The sequence below is a fragment of the Setaria viridis genome, chromosome 9 (assembly GCF_005286985.2).
Source record: "Setaria viridis chromosome 9, Setaria_viridis_v4.0, whole genome shotgun sequence".
NCBI lineage: Eukaryota > Viridiplantae > Streptophyta > Magnoliopsida > Poales > Poaceae > Setaria > Setaria viridis.
This window is the reverse complement of record NC_048271.2, coordinates 53,158,053-53,178,594: the sequence shown is the minus strand read 5'-3', so window position 1 is coordinate 53,178,594 and position 20,542 is coordinate 53,158,053. Positions and strand designations below refer to the sequence as shown.

At 47.9% G+C, this 20,542-nt stretch overlaps 1 protein-coding gene and 1 pseudogene across 1 annotated transcript; both read left to right on the top strand.

Annotated features, from left to right (window-relative positions):
• Nucleotides 1–5,377: 5,377 nt before the first annotated feature.
• LOC117835978 (probable 3-ketoacyl-CoA synthase 20) lies at nt 5,378–9,601 on the top strand. Its single transcript, XM_034715320.2, has 2 exons — nt 5,378–6,298; nt 8,583–9,601. Exons 1-2 carry the CDS (start codon nt 5,543–5,545, stop codon nt 9,411–9,413), a joined length of 1,587 nt encoding a protein of 528 aa, XP_034571211.1. The 5' UTR covers nt 5,378–5,542; the 3' UTR covers nt 9,414–9,601.
• Nucleotides 9,602–12,374: 2,773 nt separating this feature from the next.
• Nucleotides 12,375–16,846, top strand: LOC117836567 (pentatricopeptide repeat-containing protein At3g23020-like; annotated as a pseudogene).
• Nucleotides 16,847–20,542: the final 3,696 nt, after the last annotated feature.

The window sequence follows — 20,542 nt, the reverse complement described above, 5'->3', positions numbered from 1 at the left end:
ACTGCCATCTCCTTCCACTTGCCTGTTCTTTGTCGGACGAGGCGCGCACAGCAATCGTGCATCACATCAATCGATGTACAGCCATGAGTCGAGTGCGTGCTGAAAATGAAAACATCATCATGGTTCATGGCCTTGCCAGCCGGAATATTTATTCAAAGCCATGCCGAACCTGAAGATCACCACTCGCCAGCTTACAAATGGCTACTAGCAAACAAGCCCCGCCATCGTATCTGGTGTAAACCGCCGGCCTCCCCACTTGCCGAGTGTTTGGACATCAATGCCGGCGACCGGTGCCTACAGTAATCTGGAACTGAGATAGATGCTTCCAGCTCAGAGATGTCCAGGACAACGCGCGTGCAACAAGTGCCATGATCATCCACCGATCCACGATCGTCTTCTACTGCCGCCGCCAATGGACGGAGGCGGTCGGACGTCAGCTTCGAGGCTAGCTAATATGCGGTGCACGAAAAGGGGTCGGATCGGACAGTGGATCATCATGAGCACACAGTGCAATGGCTTTGGAGTTTGGATCGGTCGGCCTGAGAATGAGATGCGATCCAAGGATCGTGTTCATGTCCGCTGCCGCAACAGGTCGACCGGCAAGGACGTGTGTCGCGTAGCCGAAATCGCGGCGAGCACGAACGGGCAACGAAAAAGGAAGCTCCATCCTGTCCGATCTTGTGCATAGGAGATCCGTATTGTAGCCAAGCTGCCACTAGCCAGTGCCTTCGTAGGAGTAGCTCATTGTCCACAGAAGCATGTGAGGTCTGCGACTGCTGGCGGAGCTGACCACTGAATACCATGTGCTCGCGAGTCGTAGTTTGCGTGCGCCTTGATCAGATGTCTGAAACCAGCGGCAGCTCGAGCAGTGTAGTGTAGTAATCTGTAGAGTGTAGACTGCACTGCTGGTACGTGTACCGGGACTTCGCGGCTGGCCTGTATTTCAACGCCATGAATGCAAGGCGCTTCTATCATGGGACGCCTGCGCCTCTGAATAACCACGTCTGCTCGTCCCATTTAATCGCGGCCCACAGTCCACTGTGCTCTCTGTGAGACGTCCATGCTCTTTCAGTAATGGTGGTTCGTCCGGGAACCTAATCTTGACATGGCTGATCGAGTGTGTGGTCTAAGCTAATCGTGGTCCTCTACAGGAGCTGATCAATACTGGATTACTGGATTCTTTCTTGAAGGATGACTTCTTATCGCACTGAGGATGCGTTTGGCAGAGCTCGCAGAGCTAATTTTCTATTGAATCCAGTAGGAGCTCTACCAAATAGTTTTTCAGAGAAAAGTGATTTTTTACTGGTACTGTGTGAAGTGATTCTCCGAAATGAAGTAAGAGGTTGGGAGCTGAAAAAAGTAGCTTCTTCTAATTCTGTGAAGTGATTCTACATCCTGATTTTAAGAGTTTATGCTAGAGAATAAAAGAGAATCACTTTCAGCTACAAAATCACTTTTATCAGAGAATAAACTCCCATAAAGAATCATAATCAGATGGAGCTATACCAAACAGACCCTAACAATGATACTTGGGTCATGAATTTAGGCACCCTATTCGTACCTTGCCATTGATCTACTGATTCCAGAAGGAATGCACATCATAGGCAAGACGCACATTTAACCTTAATTAGGGCCCTCATATTTCATATCATGTCGTAATTTGTTACCTTTTTAAATTATAGATTATTTTAATTTTATCCTAAGTCAAATTTATTTCATTTCACCAGGTTTAAATTAAAGAGAAAAATATATTAACATCTATAATGTTAAATAAAAGTACTATCAAAATATATTTTAAGGTCTGTCTAGGTGAAACTAGTTTAAAGTGGTACAGATTTGTGCATTTCTATGTAACCTTGGTCAAAGTTATAGAAGTTTCACATATTACAAAATTTAAATGAATTATAATTCAGAACAGAGGGAATACAAAAGATATATATTACACCATTAACTTTTTTTCTCAAATCCCACTAGATACATCATCAAATGTACTTTAGATTTGACATGTAGATTTATCTATTTGCATAAATATTTATAGAAAAGATGAAAACTTAAATGAATGAAATATCTCGATGGTATTATGTATTAAAAAAACAGGGTAAGATGAACCGGTGTGTTACATGCATGGTCACATACATAATCGAAGTGGCACAAATCCAACTTTTACATGTGCTACATGCTCCTATCCACAAGGGTCAAATGTTCCCCAACCCTACCTATTTAAAATCCAGCAACAGGGAAATGCTAGTAATTAATGTGCGGATAGCTTGAAGTATGCATATCATGTCAAAATCGGCGGAATAAGTTTTTTGCAATAATTATTCTGAATTAATAATATCTCGGCTAGAGGTGATGCCACTGATCTATCAGTGCCATGCTCTAGGTAAAAAATTTTTTACGAACGTACTCCCTCCGTCCTAAATTACTATTCATTTTGATTTTTCTAGATACATAAATCTTACTATGTATCTAGATATAGCATATATCTCCATACATAGTAAAATAAACGGTAATTTGGACAACTGCTAGACCGATAGCATCACTGCTGCTGCGTGGAGGATTATTCACTATTCCACGGAGCCTGAGCTCCGGAGCGCTCTGCGCGGGACGGGGGCCCTGGATGGCTGATCCAATCCAACCACGCGTCGTGCGGCGGCGTGTCCGCGGCGCGCCGGCCCTGGCATTATTGACTGGGCTCTTGCATGGGAAAGCATGGACCTGATGCCGATGGAGGCGCGCGTAATTCCTTCCTCCATGATCGGAGGAGGTAGCTAAGCTAAAGCTAGCTGCCGCCTGCCGGCTGCATTTATGTACGTGCGATGCGAAGGTGCGTGCACCTGCCGGCCGGCGTTCAATTCGGGCATGGCGGATTTGCTGGTCGATCGCGTGCAGGAGCAGGACCGTAGGCAGCATGGGTTCTGAAAAGAATGGTGGATCGTCAACGCTCTTTAGTTAGTGTAAGCCAGATTCCCGTAATCATCTACAGATACATTAGATTACGCGCGGCGATCTTGGACGATGCACATATCTCGGCGGCTCCTGAACTCCAGCATGGCCGCCGGCCGATTGCTGCATGCGTGAAGAGATCATCCTCAGTCGGACGACGAGGACAGTCTCTGCAGGATGACAGTTCTGGCACTTGTTGATGGTGTCTGGAAGATGGATGCCTCGCTGAAGATGATATGTACGTGCGCACGAGCAGCCTCCTCCAGTCAACATCTGCGAAATGTGACATGCCAAGCTCGCAGAGCGAATCCGGACGGCGTACGCCGATTAAAACGTGAGCGGGGTAGGGAAAAACACATTACACATGCGCGTGAGATTTGAAATCACGCACGCAATGTGCTAGGATTTTATTGAACGTACAGCATGCCTGAGGTTCGAACGAACCAGAACAGGAGTCTGTCAGGCAGGCAAGACCGCAAGAGGGGCACATCGTGCACTAGTAGTTCGAAATCATCCCTATAGAGCGCCCCGTACTACTAGCTTCAACTTGCATAGTTCGCTCAAGTTGCATAGCCTCGTCCACATGAAATGCGATTTATATCGAGAGAGGGGGGGATACCTCAATACCTGCGCTGGCGTGGAGTCATAGTGGTGGTCTCGGTTTTGGGATGATAGGCCCGGCCCTAGCCTAAGCATCTAGCATATGTTACATCTGAAGCTCATTGTGCTGTGGTTGGCATGTCGTGTGTACAATGTTTTGTAGTGGTGTTGGTGTGTGAGGCAGAACGAATTTGTGAGCTGTTCGTAGACATTTCATATCTTTTTTTTTCCTATGGAGCTAGGGCCGCCCGGTTTTGATGGGATGATGAAAATGGTGGAAGCCATTAAGTTTTACTCAGTTGGAGGACGGTTGCACCGATGCTCGCAAGTCGCAAGTCGTATACTACTTTTGCCGAAGTCGAATACCGTACCACTGCACGTCCATGAAAATATGCTGCCCGACCACAATGGATCACATGTTCACATCAACCCTTTTGCAAGTTTTACGATTGCCGTCCATCAAAAGTCTTCATATCCAGTCTCCAGAGCAGCTACGTAGGACGACACTACTAGAGAACTGGACATCATAACTGAGGAACCACTCCCGGTACACAGAGAACCAGTTATGATTTCTGGAGTACAACCATTTCATTATCTACCACCCAGATCAATCACCGAGAGGCCAAGAACCGGCCGGTTATGATGCCGGGTATCAGTCATGTTCAAAACAGCTTCCTCCTCCTCCTTTGTTTTGGAAAAAATGCACCACAACCTGTTGTTGTGAAGCTACTAGCTTCACTCCCGGTTGCGGATCGGGAATGTTAGGTACCCCGGATAATTCTCGGATACGCGCATTGCCTCACGTTCCGGGACTAAAGGGGTTTCAATTAACCTGATACCCGATTCTCTAAGTAGTGGACACAAAATAATTTGTCATATGATCGAACCCACATACACGAACAAGGTACTGAGGGGTTGTTTGGATACAATGTGCTAAACTTTAGCAGTATCACATCGGATGTTCGGATGCTAATTAGGAGGACTAAATATGAGCTAATTACAAAACTAATTGCACAGATGGAGTCTAATTCGCGAGACGAATCTATTAAGCTTAATTAATCCATCATTAGTAAATGGTTATTGTAGCACCACGTTGTCAAATCATGGACTAATTAGGCTTAATAGATTCGTCTCGCGAATTAAACTTCATTTGTGCAATTTGTTTTGTAATTAGCATATGTTTAATACTCCTAATTAGTATTCAAACATCTGATGTGACGGGTGTTAAATTTTAGCACCCTGAAGCCAAACAGAAACCTAAGGCCGTAGCACATACAGGTTAGTAGGTTACTCTGGCTGCACATGCAACATATGGTACCAGTATTACCACTACGTACCAGCAGTGTGCCACTTGGCCGATACCAACAGACCATCACTCCTAAAATCAACGAGGCCGGGCTAGCTACAATGCTAGTAGATTCATCTCCAAAGCCAGCGTCGTAGGAGTACTTGCTAGTAAACGGCGGATCAAACAGTGCCGTCCTCCAGGGTCAACCGGCCCGGCCTAGTAGTAGCAGCTCACATGCACCAACGATCAACCGCCACGAGCGCGTGCAATTATAACGCCGGTGCTGCACGTACACTACACGACCCAGAGGTCCGGCCCGGCCGCCCACGGGTTCTCGATCGGCTTCCTCCTCCTGCTCTGCTTGGGTGAAATGAAACCGTCCAGAGTCCAGAGGTCAGGGACATGCCATGGGGGCGCCCATTAACCGCTACCGCCGCAACAGCTAGCTAGCTTCGCGCCATTACTCACCCTCGGCCCCGGACCCGGACCCGGACCCCACCCCCACGTCGTCTCCTTCCCGCGCGTATAAATCCGCCGTGCTGCACTGCGGCCTCCTCCCACACCTTGCTCGCTCACACTAGCTAGTCGATCTCGAGCTCGATCGCTAGCTTCTCCTCAGTACTCCAGTTGCTGCGGCACAGATAGCTCAGCGGTAGCAGTGGCCGGTCTCGAGAACCCCGACGACTCTTATTAACCGCTAGCACTTGCATGATGGCAAGTCACCAGCAGCATCGGCCCACCGCCATGTCCAGGGCGGAGCTGTTCCGGACGGTTCGGCAGGCGACGCTGAACCACGCGCGGCAACTGTACCACCGCCTCGTCATCCGCCTGCCGCACCTCCTCGCCGTCACGCTCCTCGTCGCCGCGGCCCAGCTCGCGCCGCCGTCGCTCGCGGGGGCGCCGCGCGCCATCCTGGACGCCGCGCGCGCCAACGCGCCCCTCGCCGCCGCCGCGTGCGCGGGTCTCGCCGCCGCGGCGTGCGCGTACGCCGCGTCGCGGCCCCGGCCCGTGTACCTCGTGGACCTCGCGGGCTACAAGCCCGGGGGCGTCCACGCGGCCACCCGCGCCCGGTCCATCCGCCACTTCGCGCGGGCGGGGCGGTTCACCGACGAGAGCATCGCGTTCCAGGCACGGATGCTGGAGCGCGCCGGGGTCGGGGAGGCCACGCACTTCCCGGCGTCGCTGCTCACCGTCCCCGTCGACATGTGCCTCCGCACCGCCAGGGAGGAGTCCGAGGCCGTCGTCTTCGGCGTCGTCGACGACCTGCTGGCCAGGACCGGCGTGCGCGCCGAGGACATCGGCGTCGTCATCGTCAACTCCAGCTGCTTCAGCCCCACGCCGTCGTTCACGTCGCTCGTCGTCAACCGCTACGGCCTGCGACACGACGTCGTCACCCACAACCTCAGCGGCATGGGCTGCAGCGCCGGCATCATCGCCATTGACCTCGCCAAGCACCTGCTCCAGGTACCTCCTACATACATGCCCTCTCGATCTCTCTGTTCATCTGCTCCCTCCAACACACACTGACGCTTGAACGTGGAAGAAATTAAAATAGCTAGCGCGTACACATGCACGAACTGGTAGGCGGCCACTGATCTTGGGTGTCACTTGTCACCAACAGCATGGGGATCGGAATAAATGGGCGGAATGTCATTGGACAAGCACTTGACATGCTTGTCATCAATCAAGATGAACACCATTATCACAATAATCTTCAAGTAGGTAGGATTACGTGTCCCAGACAGTACAGCATTAAGATTTTCCTCTGTGTGTCTCCCCTCATGGTCACCCTATTATTTAGGCACACAGATTGAGCATAGTGCAGCAGAAACAGAAACAGCCATCGTTTCGAGTGAATCCATAAAAGAAACATCTGTCACTTCATAGTGATCAGATCGCTCAACTGAAGGTCGATCATGGACGTCACTGTAGCAGTTCGATGACAGATTCGGTTATTATGGGACAATAGGAGTGACTAGTAACAGCCAATGAGTCAAATCCTAGTTAGCTTAGTCTCAGATTATAAGCAAAATATCAAGATAGTAAAAAGCTTGCGCCGACACCACATATGCCGTAGAGAAACATCTCAAACATTTTACACCATTTGGTCCCAATCTTATCCTAGACTACTGTACATAGCAGCATACAAGGAAAAGTTTATTCATTAACTTCTCCTGCATGGTGGGGGCGTTTAAGGTAGATGTGTGCATTCATGGCCTTACCATGTCCAGGACCTTAGACATGTCCCGAAACGTCCGTAACCATATCAATTTGAACAGCACTGACATGTCTGGCATAAAAAACGAGCCAATCATCCAAACCAATAGAAGGATCGATCTACTGAAACAGTGCAGACCCGATCCAACAGCAAGGACCATGCATGTTCCACGGATCAAGGGTGGGTCCATGGGAGACACGGGCCGTCCGATCGGGGACGGACAGCCAGGATCCATCGGATGGACAGCAGGGAGGGCCTGACAGAAACAAGCTCCACTACACTTGAGCTGTAACGGGCAAGTAGTCCCTTCCCTTCCTTAGGCTCAGGGGGTGCTTTCCTCAAGTTCAGTACCCGTCACATCGGATGTTTGGATACTAATTAGGGGTATTAAATATAGACTATTTATAAAATCCATTGCACAAGTGGAGTCTAATTCGCGAGACGAATCTATTAAGCCTAATTAGTCCATGATTTGTACTGCTACAGTAAACATGTGCTAATCATGGATTAATTAGGCTCAATAGATTCGTCTCGCAAATTAGTATAGGGGTTCTGCAATTAGTTTTATAATTAGCTCATGTTTAATCCTTCTAATTAGCATACGAACATCTGTTCGGATGTGACACTTCTAAAGTTTAGAACCTCGTATCCAAACACCCCAAGTTTAGAACCTCGTATCCAAACACCCCATTAGCGTCCATGGACCAGCCAAAAGGCAAAAGCCACCTGATGGACGCGACTTGAGCTATCAAGGCTCGGTCGGTACGGCTGGATGGACCTCACAGCTAGCCTAGCCATGCAGAATTTGCTGCAATCATGGAGCTCGATCAGCCATGTCGAATTTGATGCAAACATTTCACCGTTGTTTCCAGCGCTTAGTAGTAGCAGTAGCAACTTCTTACCACGAGTTCATGCATTCGGTTCAGAACGAAAAAACTTGTTTATTACAAATAATCTCTGGCCCTGAAAAGAATTATCACAATTACTAATCAAAGCAGCAACATCGTCGATCTGCAATCTCACCCCATGACCAGAACAGAAAAACAGCCGACACGACCCGATCGCCAGTCGTTCGTCCGGCCCCCTGTCCAGTGAGGCAGTGATCCTGATCCAGTCTAGCTAGCTCCCAGGCATAGTAATTGTGGTTAGTTAGGGTAGGCACACCGTGTCGCGTCGTGTCGTCTTGTCTCGGCTCTGCGCTTGCTTAATGCTTGGTAGAGCCTCACCTACTGCAACTCTGCGACCAAAAGTTCAGAGCTGCAAATCTGAGACGCGAAGTGAATTCGTTCCGTCGAGCCCAGGCCCCTCCAGCTCCAACGGCCGTTGCCGATGGTAATAACTGAAAGAAAACAGCATCATACCTTCGACATTCAATGCACGCGCAGCAGCAGTAGCTCGTTCTTCGTTCTCACCTTGTAGTCAAATCGCCATGGTTGGGTCACGTCCAGCAGCTTGCAGGAATTGAAATGAATGAAACGGACGGGCTGGATTGTATTGGCTGATCAACAACTACTCGCTGCGATTCTGCAGGTGCACCCGGACACGTACGCGCTGGTGGTGAGCACGGAGAACATCACCCTGAACGCGTACCTGGGCAACCACCGTCCGATGCTGGTGACCAACACGCTGTTCCGGATGGGCGGCGCGGCGGTGCTCCTCTCCAACCGCGCCGCCGACCGCCGCCGCGCCAAGTACCAGCTGGTCCACACGGTGCGCACGCACCGTGGTGCCAGCGACCGGAGCTACGGGTGCGTGACGCAGGAGGAGGACCCGGAGGGCAACGTCGGCGTGTCCCTCTCCAAGGAGCTCATGTCCGTGGCCGGCGAGGCGCTGCGCACCAACATCACGACGCTGGGCCCGCTGGTGCTCCCGCTGTCGGAGCAGCTCCGGTTCCTGTCCGCCGTGCTACTCCGCCGCGTGCTCCTCCGCTCCGACGCCAAGCCCTACGTGCCGGACTTCAAGCTGGCGCTGGAGCACTTCTGCATCCACGCGGGCGGGCGGGGCGTGCTGGACGAGCTGGAGCGAAGCCTCGGCCTCAGCGGCTGGCACATGGAGCCGTCGCGGATGACGCTCTACCGCTTCGGCAACACGTCGAGCAGCTCGCTGTGGTACGAGCTCGCATACTGCGAGGCCAAGGGGAGGATCAGGAAGGGGGACCGCGTCTGGCAGATCGCGTTCGGGTCGGGGTTCAAGTGCAACAGCGCTGTGTGGAAGGCGCTCAGGACGGTCGACGACGCCGGGGAGACCAACCCGTGGGCCGACGAGGTCGATCGCCTGCCGGTGCACGTGCCCAAGGTGGCGCCCATCCAATTCGACGACCAGGCGCCCAAGCCCAAGGAGGACGACGGACACGCTGCGTAGCCGCCTATACGCCTATCTGCTTCTGCATTGTGCCCCAAGCGGAGAACCGGACCGTGTGCGCGCGAGCGTGCACTTGTGTGGTCGGGCTCGGCTTATTGGGAGCCCTATACAGGCATTTTCTTATAGTACTATTACTAGTGTGTAAAAATCTTTATGGATCATGAACTGGGGAGCATTGTTGTGTGTTATGTTGGGTGGAGATCATGGAAGGCTTGATCAACATAGAGGCATGTCTAGGGGTGATAAAAGTGCCCTCTAATTTAGTCTAGCAAATTTAAGGGTGGGGCTCAATAAGGATCGGACTATAAGATTATATGATTTTGAATTAGGCTAAGTTGGATTGTAAAGAAGGCACGAGGGTTACGATCCATTACCACCCAGCCATACAAATTCGTACAAGACAATGCAATAGTAGTGGGCTGGTTCGTTGTACTGGGCTGCTATTATGGGCCTCTTACAAGTTACAATTGAGAGCCTACGAGCAACCTGATATAGAAATTTTTAACCTTGCATTGCTTGCAAGACAGGCATGGCGTATGTTGATCAAGCCTGAGTCTCTTTGTTTTCAAGTCCTAAAATCAGTTTACTTCCCCTTTGGAGATCTTCTCAATGCTTCTATTGGGAATAACCCATCAAAGACCTGGAGAGCTATATGTGATGGAATAGAGGTGCTAAATCAAGGATTGATTAAACGAATTGGTGATGGTAGAAGCACACAAATTTGGGGGATGTAATGGATTCCAAGAACTGGGATGTTCAGGCCTCTTGTTTCAAAGAAACCAAATCCTCCGACACTTGTTTCTGATATAATTGACCATACCTCTAGGACATGGAAAACAGAGATAGTGCAGAACTATTTCAATCATATGGACAGTGAAGCGATCCTACAGATTCCGCTGAGTATGAGTATACAAGAAGATTGTTGGGCATGGCATTATGAAAGAAATGGTATGTTTACTGTTCGCTCTGCTTATCGGATGATGATTGCAGCGAAGAAAAGTAGAGAGGATTACTTCGAAGGCCGTACAAGCTGTTCTGATGTGCAAAAAAGACAGAGGGAATGGAACCAATTGTGGAATATGAAATTGCCACCAAAAATCAAAATCTTTTGCTGGCGACTTGCACTGAATTCAATTCCCACTGGTAGTGTGTTAAAAAGCAGAAATATGGTTGACACAGCTGAATGCAAACTTTGTGGTGCCGACGAGGACACATGGGACCATGCTTTACTATACTGTACAATGTCCAGATGTGTTTGGGCCCAACTAGATGAAGAGGTAACAGAATTAATTGCTACTCTATGTATTCCTGACCCAATGCATTGGGTATCCTTTATGTGAGCAATATTTCACAAGCTGATGGTATGCGTATTCTTGTTGCCTGTTGGTCTATTGTGCAGGCAAGGAGAAAAGCAAACTATGATGAAATATTTCAAAGCCCTTTATCTATAATAGCAACAATTAATAGGCTGATAGATGAATTGGAGCTTCCTAGGAGTTTCAGATGAAAGAGATGTGCCAGCCACAACTAAAATAAAAAAATAGGCACTGGATACCACCTGGAAGTGGTCAATGCAAGATTAATACAGTTGCCAAGGCTGCTTACAAAGGAGCTGTTGGGGTTATATGCCGAGATGATCAAGGAGGTTTTATTGCTGCAAGTGCTCTGGTGATACCAAATATAATTGAGCCTGAAACCTTAGAATCAATGGCATGTGAAGAGGCACTACCTCTTGCCGAAGACTGTGGCATAAAGAAGATGACGGTGGCTTCAGATTGTCTAAGGGGCTGTTTGGCAATAGGGTGTTAAAATTTAACACCCGTCACATCGGATGTTTGGATGCTAATTAGAAGTATTAAATATAGGCTAATTACAAAACTAATTGCACAGATGGAGTGTAATTCGTGAGACGAATCTATTAAGCCTAATTAGTTCATGATTTGACAATGTGGTGCTACAATAACCATTTGGTAATGATGGATTAATTAGGCTTAATAGATTCATCTCGCGAATTAGCACAGGAGTTCTGCAATTAATTTTATAATTAACTAATGTTTAGTCCTCCTAACATCCGAACATCCGATGTGACATTGCTAAAGTTTAGCATTTAGTATCCAAACACCCTCTAAATGTCATTAAGAATATTAAAGAAATGTCTCGATGCTCTTATATGATGATCATTCAGAGCATAAATGGGAGGTCTAGATCTTTTGATTACGTGCGTTTTGCACATGAAGGTAGGGAATCTAATCGGGAGGCTCATTATCTTGCAAAACATGCTTGTACTCTAGGACCTGGCCATCATGTTTGGCTTGGGTATCCTCGTGTCTTCTTGGATGTAAATGTTGCCATTCCAAATTAATAAAATTCCTACCTTCCTTTTTTTTAAAAAAAAACACACCGCCTTCTCCGCCAATCCAGCAGGCAGCAGCAATGGCGGGCTGGCCGCAACTGCGTCATTTGCCCCCCCACCGGCCTTCCTGCCCACCTCCCTCCTGCTACCCCCGCCGCGCCGGCCCACCATCACGCACGCACCCCGAATCCTGTCCCGTCCGGCGGGGCCGCACCCGCACTTCCCTTCACCACCGAAGCTGTAGCGGCAGTCGGCAGCTGCGCGTCGCCGGTTACGCCACCCGCGGGAGGGGCAAGAGGCCACCGACCCCGCGGTCCGAACTTCTCACCGCCCGCCCGCCGTCTCGGCCGTGAACGTGAACCTGCGCCGACTGGTGAGTGTGAGTTCAAAGCTTAGAATGTGAATCGAATGTTTCGAACCGAAAGTTTAGGTTTCATGTTCGGGCCCATAGTTTTTCAGTTCGGCGTTGAAAGGTGAAATCGGTTCCCATTGTTCCAAAATGATTAACAACACCGTCATTGCACTCGTTTCCAGGGTAGATAACGGCAGGGCGATGATCCCGTGCGATTGCTTCCTCCAAAATCCTGCGCGGCCGCTGACTCCATTACAGAACCTTACAGTTACAGCTTCGGCGAACGCCAGTCTCTGCACCAGCTAGAACCTCTGAAATTTCCCTGGAATTGGCTGTTCCATGCACGGCTAGACAGACTACTAAAGGGAATAGCAAAGGCAACCGGGTCCATTACGGTGGGTCGCTTCTGACAATGCCGGAGGCACTGGAGCATGCCCACGATGTTGGGGAAGCACTCTGGCTGTGGAAGGATACACTGAGCAACCGGGTGAGTCCGATCATCCTCAAGGAGCAGAAAGATTGGAGACAGGCAGTCGAGATCTTTGACTGGTTTCACATGAAGAGAGGCAATGAACTCAATGTGATTCACTACAATGTTGTGCTCTGTAGAGTCGGCTGGGCAAGGAAATGGGACCTTGTTCTTAGGCTGTGGCATGAGATGCATTCTTGCAGTGTGGTGCCAGATAATGAGATAACTCAAGGTATGGAATACTGATCGATGTGTGTTGCAAAGGGGAAAGAGAACGGGCGACTTTATTTGTGGCTCAGGGACATGCGCAAGCGGGGTTTGATGCCTCATGAGGTCACTGTGAGTATTGTGCTGCAGGTCCTCGGATTCAAGTAGAAGGATGGAGGGACGCCCTTGCTACAGTTTGTGCACTTAAAGCACCTAGATTGATAGTTGATACTCATGGAAAAGCTGGTCAACTTGAGAAAGTATCAGATACATTCAACCCAATGTTGATAGAAGGTGTTGCGTGTTGTTACATTCAACACAGTGATTCATGTTTGGGGTAAACACCATAGAATGGAGCAAGTTGCTTCTTTGGTGAGGATGACGGAGGAATCCCAGTGCTTTCCTGACACTAGGATGTACAATATACTGATACACTGTATAGAGAAAGGAACGAAACTGATGTTGCAGAGTACTACTTCTGGAAGATGAAGCCAGAAAATTTGATACCAGATGTTGTGAGCTGCCACAAACACTCTTATATGGATACTCTATCAGGGATTCAGGGGCATGGTCACTAAAGCGGAAGCCCTTCTATAGGAAATGGATGAGAGGGGCTTTGTGATAGATGAATACACACAATCCGCTTTGACAAGGATGTATGTAAATGCTGGGATGCTTGAGCAAGCATGGCATTGGTTTGACAGCTTCCATCAGCAGATGAGTTCCAAATGCTTTTCTACTATTGATGCATTCGGGAAGAAAGGATGCATAGTTCTTACAGAGAAGGCTTTTTTATATGCTGCCTAAAGAAGAAGATGCTCAGAGAAGGCTTTTTTTTTCTGTGAGAGAGCTGATGGCATGGGGTATGGCATTTTGCTTGATTACGTGACATACAGTTCTCTCATTCAACTTCAGTCAACTGCTAAACTGCCAAAGAAGGCTCTACACTACTTGGACAATTGTAAGAGTAGAAAAGGGAGTACACGAAAGCGACTTCAGAACTGATTTTCAAATGGTTGAAATCTTAGATGTAGATACACAATTGTGATGATCTGTCTACTGAACTGTTTACACAGAAACGGTGCATACCGTTCTTGTGAAAAAATGTTGATACTTGATTGGCTGATGCACAGTGAATTCATGGAAATCATTTTCACATGGGTGCGAATCCTGCTAGATTTGTGCAGGTGAGTGATATTACTTATATGTTCCCGGTTTCTACGTATCAGAATACAATGTACATGCTCTCACAACATCTTGCTTTTGCTAAAATTGAACTGCTTCAGATTGCATGACTTCCAGAAAAGATTCAGTATTGATGATAATATCGAACATTGCAGTGTCTTTCTAAGTTCTGCCCGTTGTGAGATAATTGCTATTTGGATTATATTCGATAAATTTATGTTCCGTTCTTGTTGGTGGCTCATGTTGGGTTTCAGCTCTAGCCTACCGCAACTTGCTTGGCACTAGAAAGGTAAAAATGATTTGTTGTTATTGCTCTCAAATTCAATAAATGGTGAAGTCAGAAGTAAATAAAGTATGAACATAAAAAATGACCGATGCATGGCTAAAGTGCATTTGCATTCTATCTTTCAGACTTGCACGTGTTTGTTTCATAATATTAAAGGAGTTAGTGGTGCTATACATCTGATCAGTGAGAGCTGGAGAGCTGTTCTCGTCTGCAAATCGCCAAGTAATGATGATTTTAGCATGTCGTTCTATTCTAAGCAGCAAGGCATCATATGCTTGTATTTTCTGGTTGGGCAATGTGAAGGAGCCATTATCTGATGCCTAGCTATAGAGGAGTGCAATCTGGAAACTTGGTGGACTTTGACTCTTGATTTTTATCTTTTTTTGTTGCTTGCAGCATCATACTAACTGCCTTATTCATTAAATATTTCTTGCTTTACACTGCTATTTTCCTTTCCTGTGGGTCCATCTATTTGGCTCAGAGTTCTACAGCTGCAGTGGCGGAGCTTGGATACAAAAGAAGAGGGGCCCAATATCACTGAAATGGAAAGAGAGGGGGTCAGGTTAGTGTTTCTCTTTCCATTTAAGCAGTGAAATTCAGTGCTTCATTAAGAATTTATCTAGTTTAGGGGTGACCATAGCCCTCTTTGATCTCCATTAAGCTCTGCCACTGTACAGCTGAATATCCATTGTTTTGTTGCTAAACATCACAGGTTATAGCATCCATTTAGCATGTAATTTGAGAAAATTTAATTTAGTTTTATGAGATTGGTTTGATTGGAGAGGCAGCTCTTGTGTAGTCATGCTGAACCTGGCACAAAGATTTTACACTTCCTTATGCCTTTTGAATTCAAATAATAACTGCCTTTTGTCTTGATCAAACCTCTTTTTATCGAAATCTGGAAAATTAGTGTTGTATTTCATTCTGCATTTAGGGCATTTACTTTCTTTAGCTCCATCCATATGGATGATGGTTCTGCATATCTGTGCTGGACTTTAAGCTGTTGATTCACAACTTCACAAGCTCTAATCAAGGTTCATATTTGAAATGTTGCACCGTCACTCCGTCAGTAGTTTGTAGTGCTCTTTAACCAGTCAAGATTAGTACCTCAAATTTACGTTCTGCAGCTCTTGTTCCGGGTACATTTTTATTTGGTAAATCTGGTAATACTAATTTGTACAAGAATATTATCAATAACTTTCTAACATGCAGAACCAATACTGTTTTCTGCAGTTTTGGAGCATATTGGCCGGGCATTCGGTTTCAGCAACAACCTGATGGATGGTGCAGTGGGAGTGGGCGCAAGGCTTTGGGGAATGTAAATATGAATATGAATACAAGCAATTTTTTACTACCTGGGCACTGACAAAGTGCAAGTTGTTTGCACGACTGGCATAAAGGGCTGGCGATGAGTGGTTGGAACAGAATTTCAGAGGAAAAGAAGAAGATATTATTTCACCGGCTTTCTGACTTCACTCTCCAGCAACAGTATCACAGGCTTTCCTTCACTCAACAGCAACAGTATAGAGAATGTAATTTCAGTTTTTTTTCCTGAGATTTAAACAGAGAAAACGGTCGGGTCATCATGTCAGTATATATGGTTCAGAGCTGCAGATCATTTGGTTTCGGCTTTTATACAGAGAGGCCTCGGATTGTGATGGGGTGTCAATGGAGCATGGACCTTACCGTGTTGCCGCCTCTTGTCCTTGTAATCTTGTGGTGTGTATAAAAATCTGAGTCTACGTTCCTGTCCTTGTCAACATAAAAGATGCACCATGCACGCATATCCATTCGTTTGTGTCCGTTTTGAACAAGAAGAAGAAGAAAAACTCACTTGTGTCTTCTCCAGTTATTTACTTCTACGGCATCTTATCGGCTTATTGCTTGGCCTGCCTGCTCTTGTTTCTTCTCATCTTCTGAAGCACCGACCCACGGAATCTCTAATCTACGAATCTCGGTCAGGAATCGAGCTCTCCTCGAGCCATCATAAAGCCACGTCGCCCCTGGCTTTCGCACCGTTTGATCCCGAGCAAAATCTCCATCGGGCCGTCGGTCTCGGGGGCTCCCGCGCGCTAAGGTTCACGACCCTTCGTGAGAGCTCGCCGTTCGTCCCGTCGGTTCTTCCCGCAGGCGTTCGCATCCCCTGCGTGCTCCGGTTAGCCCGGCGTCTGTCGACGGCGAGCACGAGATGTGGCCGCGCCTCTACATCCATCTAACCAGCGGCGCTGTTGCCACTTCTCCGTGTATCGGGCCCTGAGATATGGCCACGAGGGCAGGAGCGTCCGCAGGCCCGCGGCGTGAGCCCCTGCACGACGGCCAATTCGTCCCCGGATGAACGAAGCGATCGACGAGCGCCTCTTCACCAGGAACAAGGTTACCAGCATAATTTCTCTGATGTAAGGGTACGGACAGTCCGTGGTAAAAAATAACGGCATCCACGTTCAATAAATGAGTCTCCGTTAGCTGAAAAAACGGACACCATCAACTGAGAAGCTATTCTGTCTAGGAGATGCAGGTTGCTGTCTCATGGTGGTTATCGTGGGAGCAAACAAAAATTATCCTAGAAAAAAAAGTTGTCCTCCCTCTGCCATGACAAAAATTATCAAATTGGTAAACAGCTTGCCCGACCAAACTAAAATGGGCCATGCACTCATTTACTCAATTTTTTTCTATCAATTCTTTTACCAGTTAAACAACCAGTTTTAAACTACTACTTTTGTGAGCTGATCTCCTTCCAAGAAACAACAATTTGAAGCACAAAGGAGATTGAGTTGTCAAGTCAATTGTGAAGAAAAAGTTGAAGTATAGTGAAATTGGTAAACAACTTGATTGATCAAACTAAATCGATGGATCGACGAAATGTAATGAGCTGACTCCCATGCTATCGTAAATAGATGATGCACGCACTACTCATTTTCTCTACCAATTCTGTTGCCATAAAAGTATTATAATAATACTCTATTTTCCAGCATGCTTGACCTTGTTAACTCAGTTACTCAAGCACACCTCAGCTCCTGAAAACTTGTAGCACATGTCATGATGTATTTTCAAAATGAATATATAATTATAAGCTAGTTGCTAATAGCTGAAATTATGCACCACCTGTGAATCATTCCAGTCTCCATATTTCTATCCATATGAATTTGCACGATAAGTACTAGGACCATTTCAAAAGCATGATGTGTGTTTACTCAAACATTGAATTTATTCCAAGACTGCTTTGTGATATCGAAGCTGCCAAGATTTATTTCAAGTCTGAGAGCTTGAGAGGGGGCTCAAATAGATCAAGAAGTAAACAATGCTGGTCCATTCAAATTAGGGCGCGGCAAAGCCACACCTATGGGGCTGATTGGTTGCCTGAGGCTCAGCTAGGCTGCTGGGATGCAATCTTCACTAGTTTGGTTGCCTGCACACTCATGTGAGCCTACCCAGCGCATGCAAAAGGCACCACTCAGCTTGGCTCTCGGGAAACGTAAATGAAGTCCGCGGACCTGGCTCGGTGGATGCGGGTGATTTTCACTTATGATGATGTTAAGCAGGTAATTAACTTATATTAAATGGTATTAGTATTTATCAAAGATGATTAAGGCTTAATGGTTAGAATAAGAACTATTAAAGTAAACTCAAATAAAATAAGCATCATAATAGTACTTATTTGTAATTGTTCATCTCATGCAACGTGTTCTCGTATGGACAACCAAACAATTTTTATTTGTGATCTGATTAAATGAATACATGCAACCAATCAACCCGCTATTGCATCTGATGAGCCTAGCTATCGGGGAGCTTGGCTCATAGATACGAGCCAGGCTGGGCTGAGCAGCAAACCAATCCCGCCCTGTGTTTCTAGTGCCCTTGCGATGACTGGTTTCAGGCTTCTTGAAGGAGGTTCGTTTGGCATCTACTAGGATTTTCTAATCCAGCAAAAATATTCACAATCTAATCCGATCATCATCAGTTTATCTCTCGCACTGAAATGCCAATGTACCCACACGTTCCTCTGACGCTCCCTGATGTACGCTGCAGAAAGCAGCGGGATGCTGAGATCAAAACGGCATCATTACCAGTCTGTCCTCGCGATCCCGTCAGGATACTCGCAGGCCACATCAGCTGCTGCATCCTCTGCTCGCCTACTCAGCTACTCTGCTCTGCCACTGCAGCTCTTCTCGCCCACGTCAACCTGAGCTCCTTCGCTTCTCCACGCAATCCATCACAGCTCATCCCCCACAACCCCAGCTCAAATCGCTGACAAGACCCCCCGCCGCCTCGATCTCTACGACTCCTCCGCATCCGACACACTCACCTCCTCCCCCTCTCACCGGCGGCAGCCTGGTTCTCGTCGATCCGGGAGGGCGAGCGCTCTCCGCGCCTACCGCCTGGGCCAGTGGCAGTTCCTTTACTGCCCTCGGGCTCCGGGCCCCATCGGTTTCTGGGCGGGGGGCACAAGTGTAAAACGGAAGCAAGGTCGCCGGCTGCCGAGACGGCGGGCTGGAAGTTACCCTGCTGCCCTCCCCGCGTGGGCCACCGGCGGAGGAGCGCCGTGTCGTCTTGGGCAGGGGCAGGAGGGTAAATTGAACGCACCGCGCTCGCGCGGGAAATCCGGAGGGGGCGGGTGGTACTTGTGTATCACCCAGCTTTGTTTCGTCCCAGCGCTGCTCTGCCCTGCGGCTCTGCCCCTCCCCCCTTTTCACCCCCCTCCCCCGCGGGACCTCGGGGCCGTGGGTCTGCGGGGGTTAGGGTTTCGTGCTCGCCTCGCCCAGCTTCGGTCGGGGGCGCCGTCGCTGTCCGCTCAGATGCTGCCGCCTGCTGCTTCTGCTGGGACGCGCCTCTCGCCCCCGCTCCGTAGCTAGCGCGTCGTCGTCCGGGATCGATCTGAGCGCGCGCGCCCTGTCGCCCCGCGCTCCGATCAAGTCCGGCGCCTCGTGATCCCCATCGCGCGCGGCTCGATCGCGCCCCCAGGATGCGAGCGGTTTGAAGGTAGGCCCATCGTTCCTCGTTCGTTCTAGTGCGCGTCGTGATGGCCTCGCCAATCGAATGCTCTTGTTTGCTTACTTTTGTTTCGGGGCCTTGTATTTGGTGGGTTTTGCGTTGCTTCCGATTGGAATGTGCTGCTCTGTATTCAGTAACCATTGTTTAGATGTCAATGCTTCCCCTGTGCGACACCTTATTCTGAGGGGGATTTTTTTACGTTGTTGTATGGTCTGGTGGAAGTATAGGTTGGTTAAGTGCCGTTCTAGTGTTGCACTGTCGGTACTTCTGTAAGCTTCATCTGGATTCTTTTTGCGAAGAGAACTTCGATAGAATATTGTTGCCATTGGATTTTGCTGCTCAAATTGAGTTTTCTGATTTTTTGGGTGTTGTGGTTGCCTGGTTGGGATACTGCTGATGTTGCTGGACATTTTAGTTGAATATTCTGCTGTTACCACAAAGTAAGCTAGCTTGTAATTGTGCCTCAATGGCCTTATATTGCCTATTGGACTCTGTCCTTCTAGTGCATACATATACCGGCCATTAGCAATTTTGTTTGGTTCAAGGATAACTGAATATGCAGTTCTCTGGATGGTTTGGTGGATGCTGTCTAGTCAATCTAGTGATGGTAGTAAGAGAGCTTCAGCTGTGTAGCATCTAGTAAGATGTCAACATCTTTGAACCGTAAGAGTTACACTGACTGTTTATCAAAATCAAATCATGGTAACCAGTGAGTTGACTGGGTATGGTGAGTGGTGGTTTTCCAGTGGATGAGTTTTTCCTAGATGTCCAATCTACACCTGGATGCTCTGGAGAACTGGTGAGGTGTGTCCACTGTCAAATTATCTTGACCTTACGTTTCACCTGTTGGTGGGCCTACTTTTGAGCTAACCTTGTTAGTTGACATCAGAGTTGATAGTATTATGGCACGGAACTTAGGTAACTCCAACATGGGTAAACTCCAATTTGTAGACATTTCTGTCAGATTATAATAAGGCTGTCCTAGCTCACGCTCGAGCATTACTTAGCTTGACAGTGCTTGATATTTTGGCTGTTGCCTTGTCGGATTCATATCCAGTGGTCGATCTTTTCCCTGTCTAAGCATACCTTCAACAATGTTGATACCTAAAACATGCTTTGCCACTGTCACTCAAAGTTAAACGAGGCATCTTAGGGGTTTAAATCAGATGCGCACACTTTGCAGTTGAATATTGGACATTCATTGCTGATTTACATTTGTGTACATTTTAATTTATGAGTGTCTTCTGAAATTCATGAACTCTTGAAAGCAGGCTGTTCCTAAATTATG

Coding starts and splice junctions, on each gene's coding strand:
- LOC117835978 (XM_034715320.2), top strand. CDS start 5,543: ATGATGGCAAGTCACCAGCAGCATCGGCCCACCGCCATGTCCAGGGCG. Junction 6,299..8,582: donor TCGCCAAGCACCTGCTCCAG/GTACCTCCTACA, acceptor GCGATTCTGCAG/GTGCACCCGGACACGTACGC.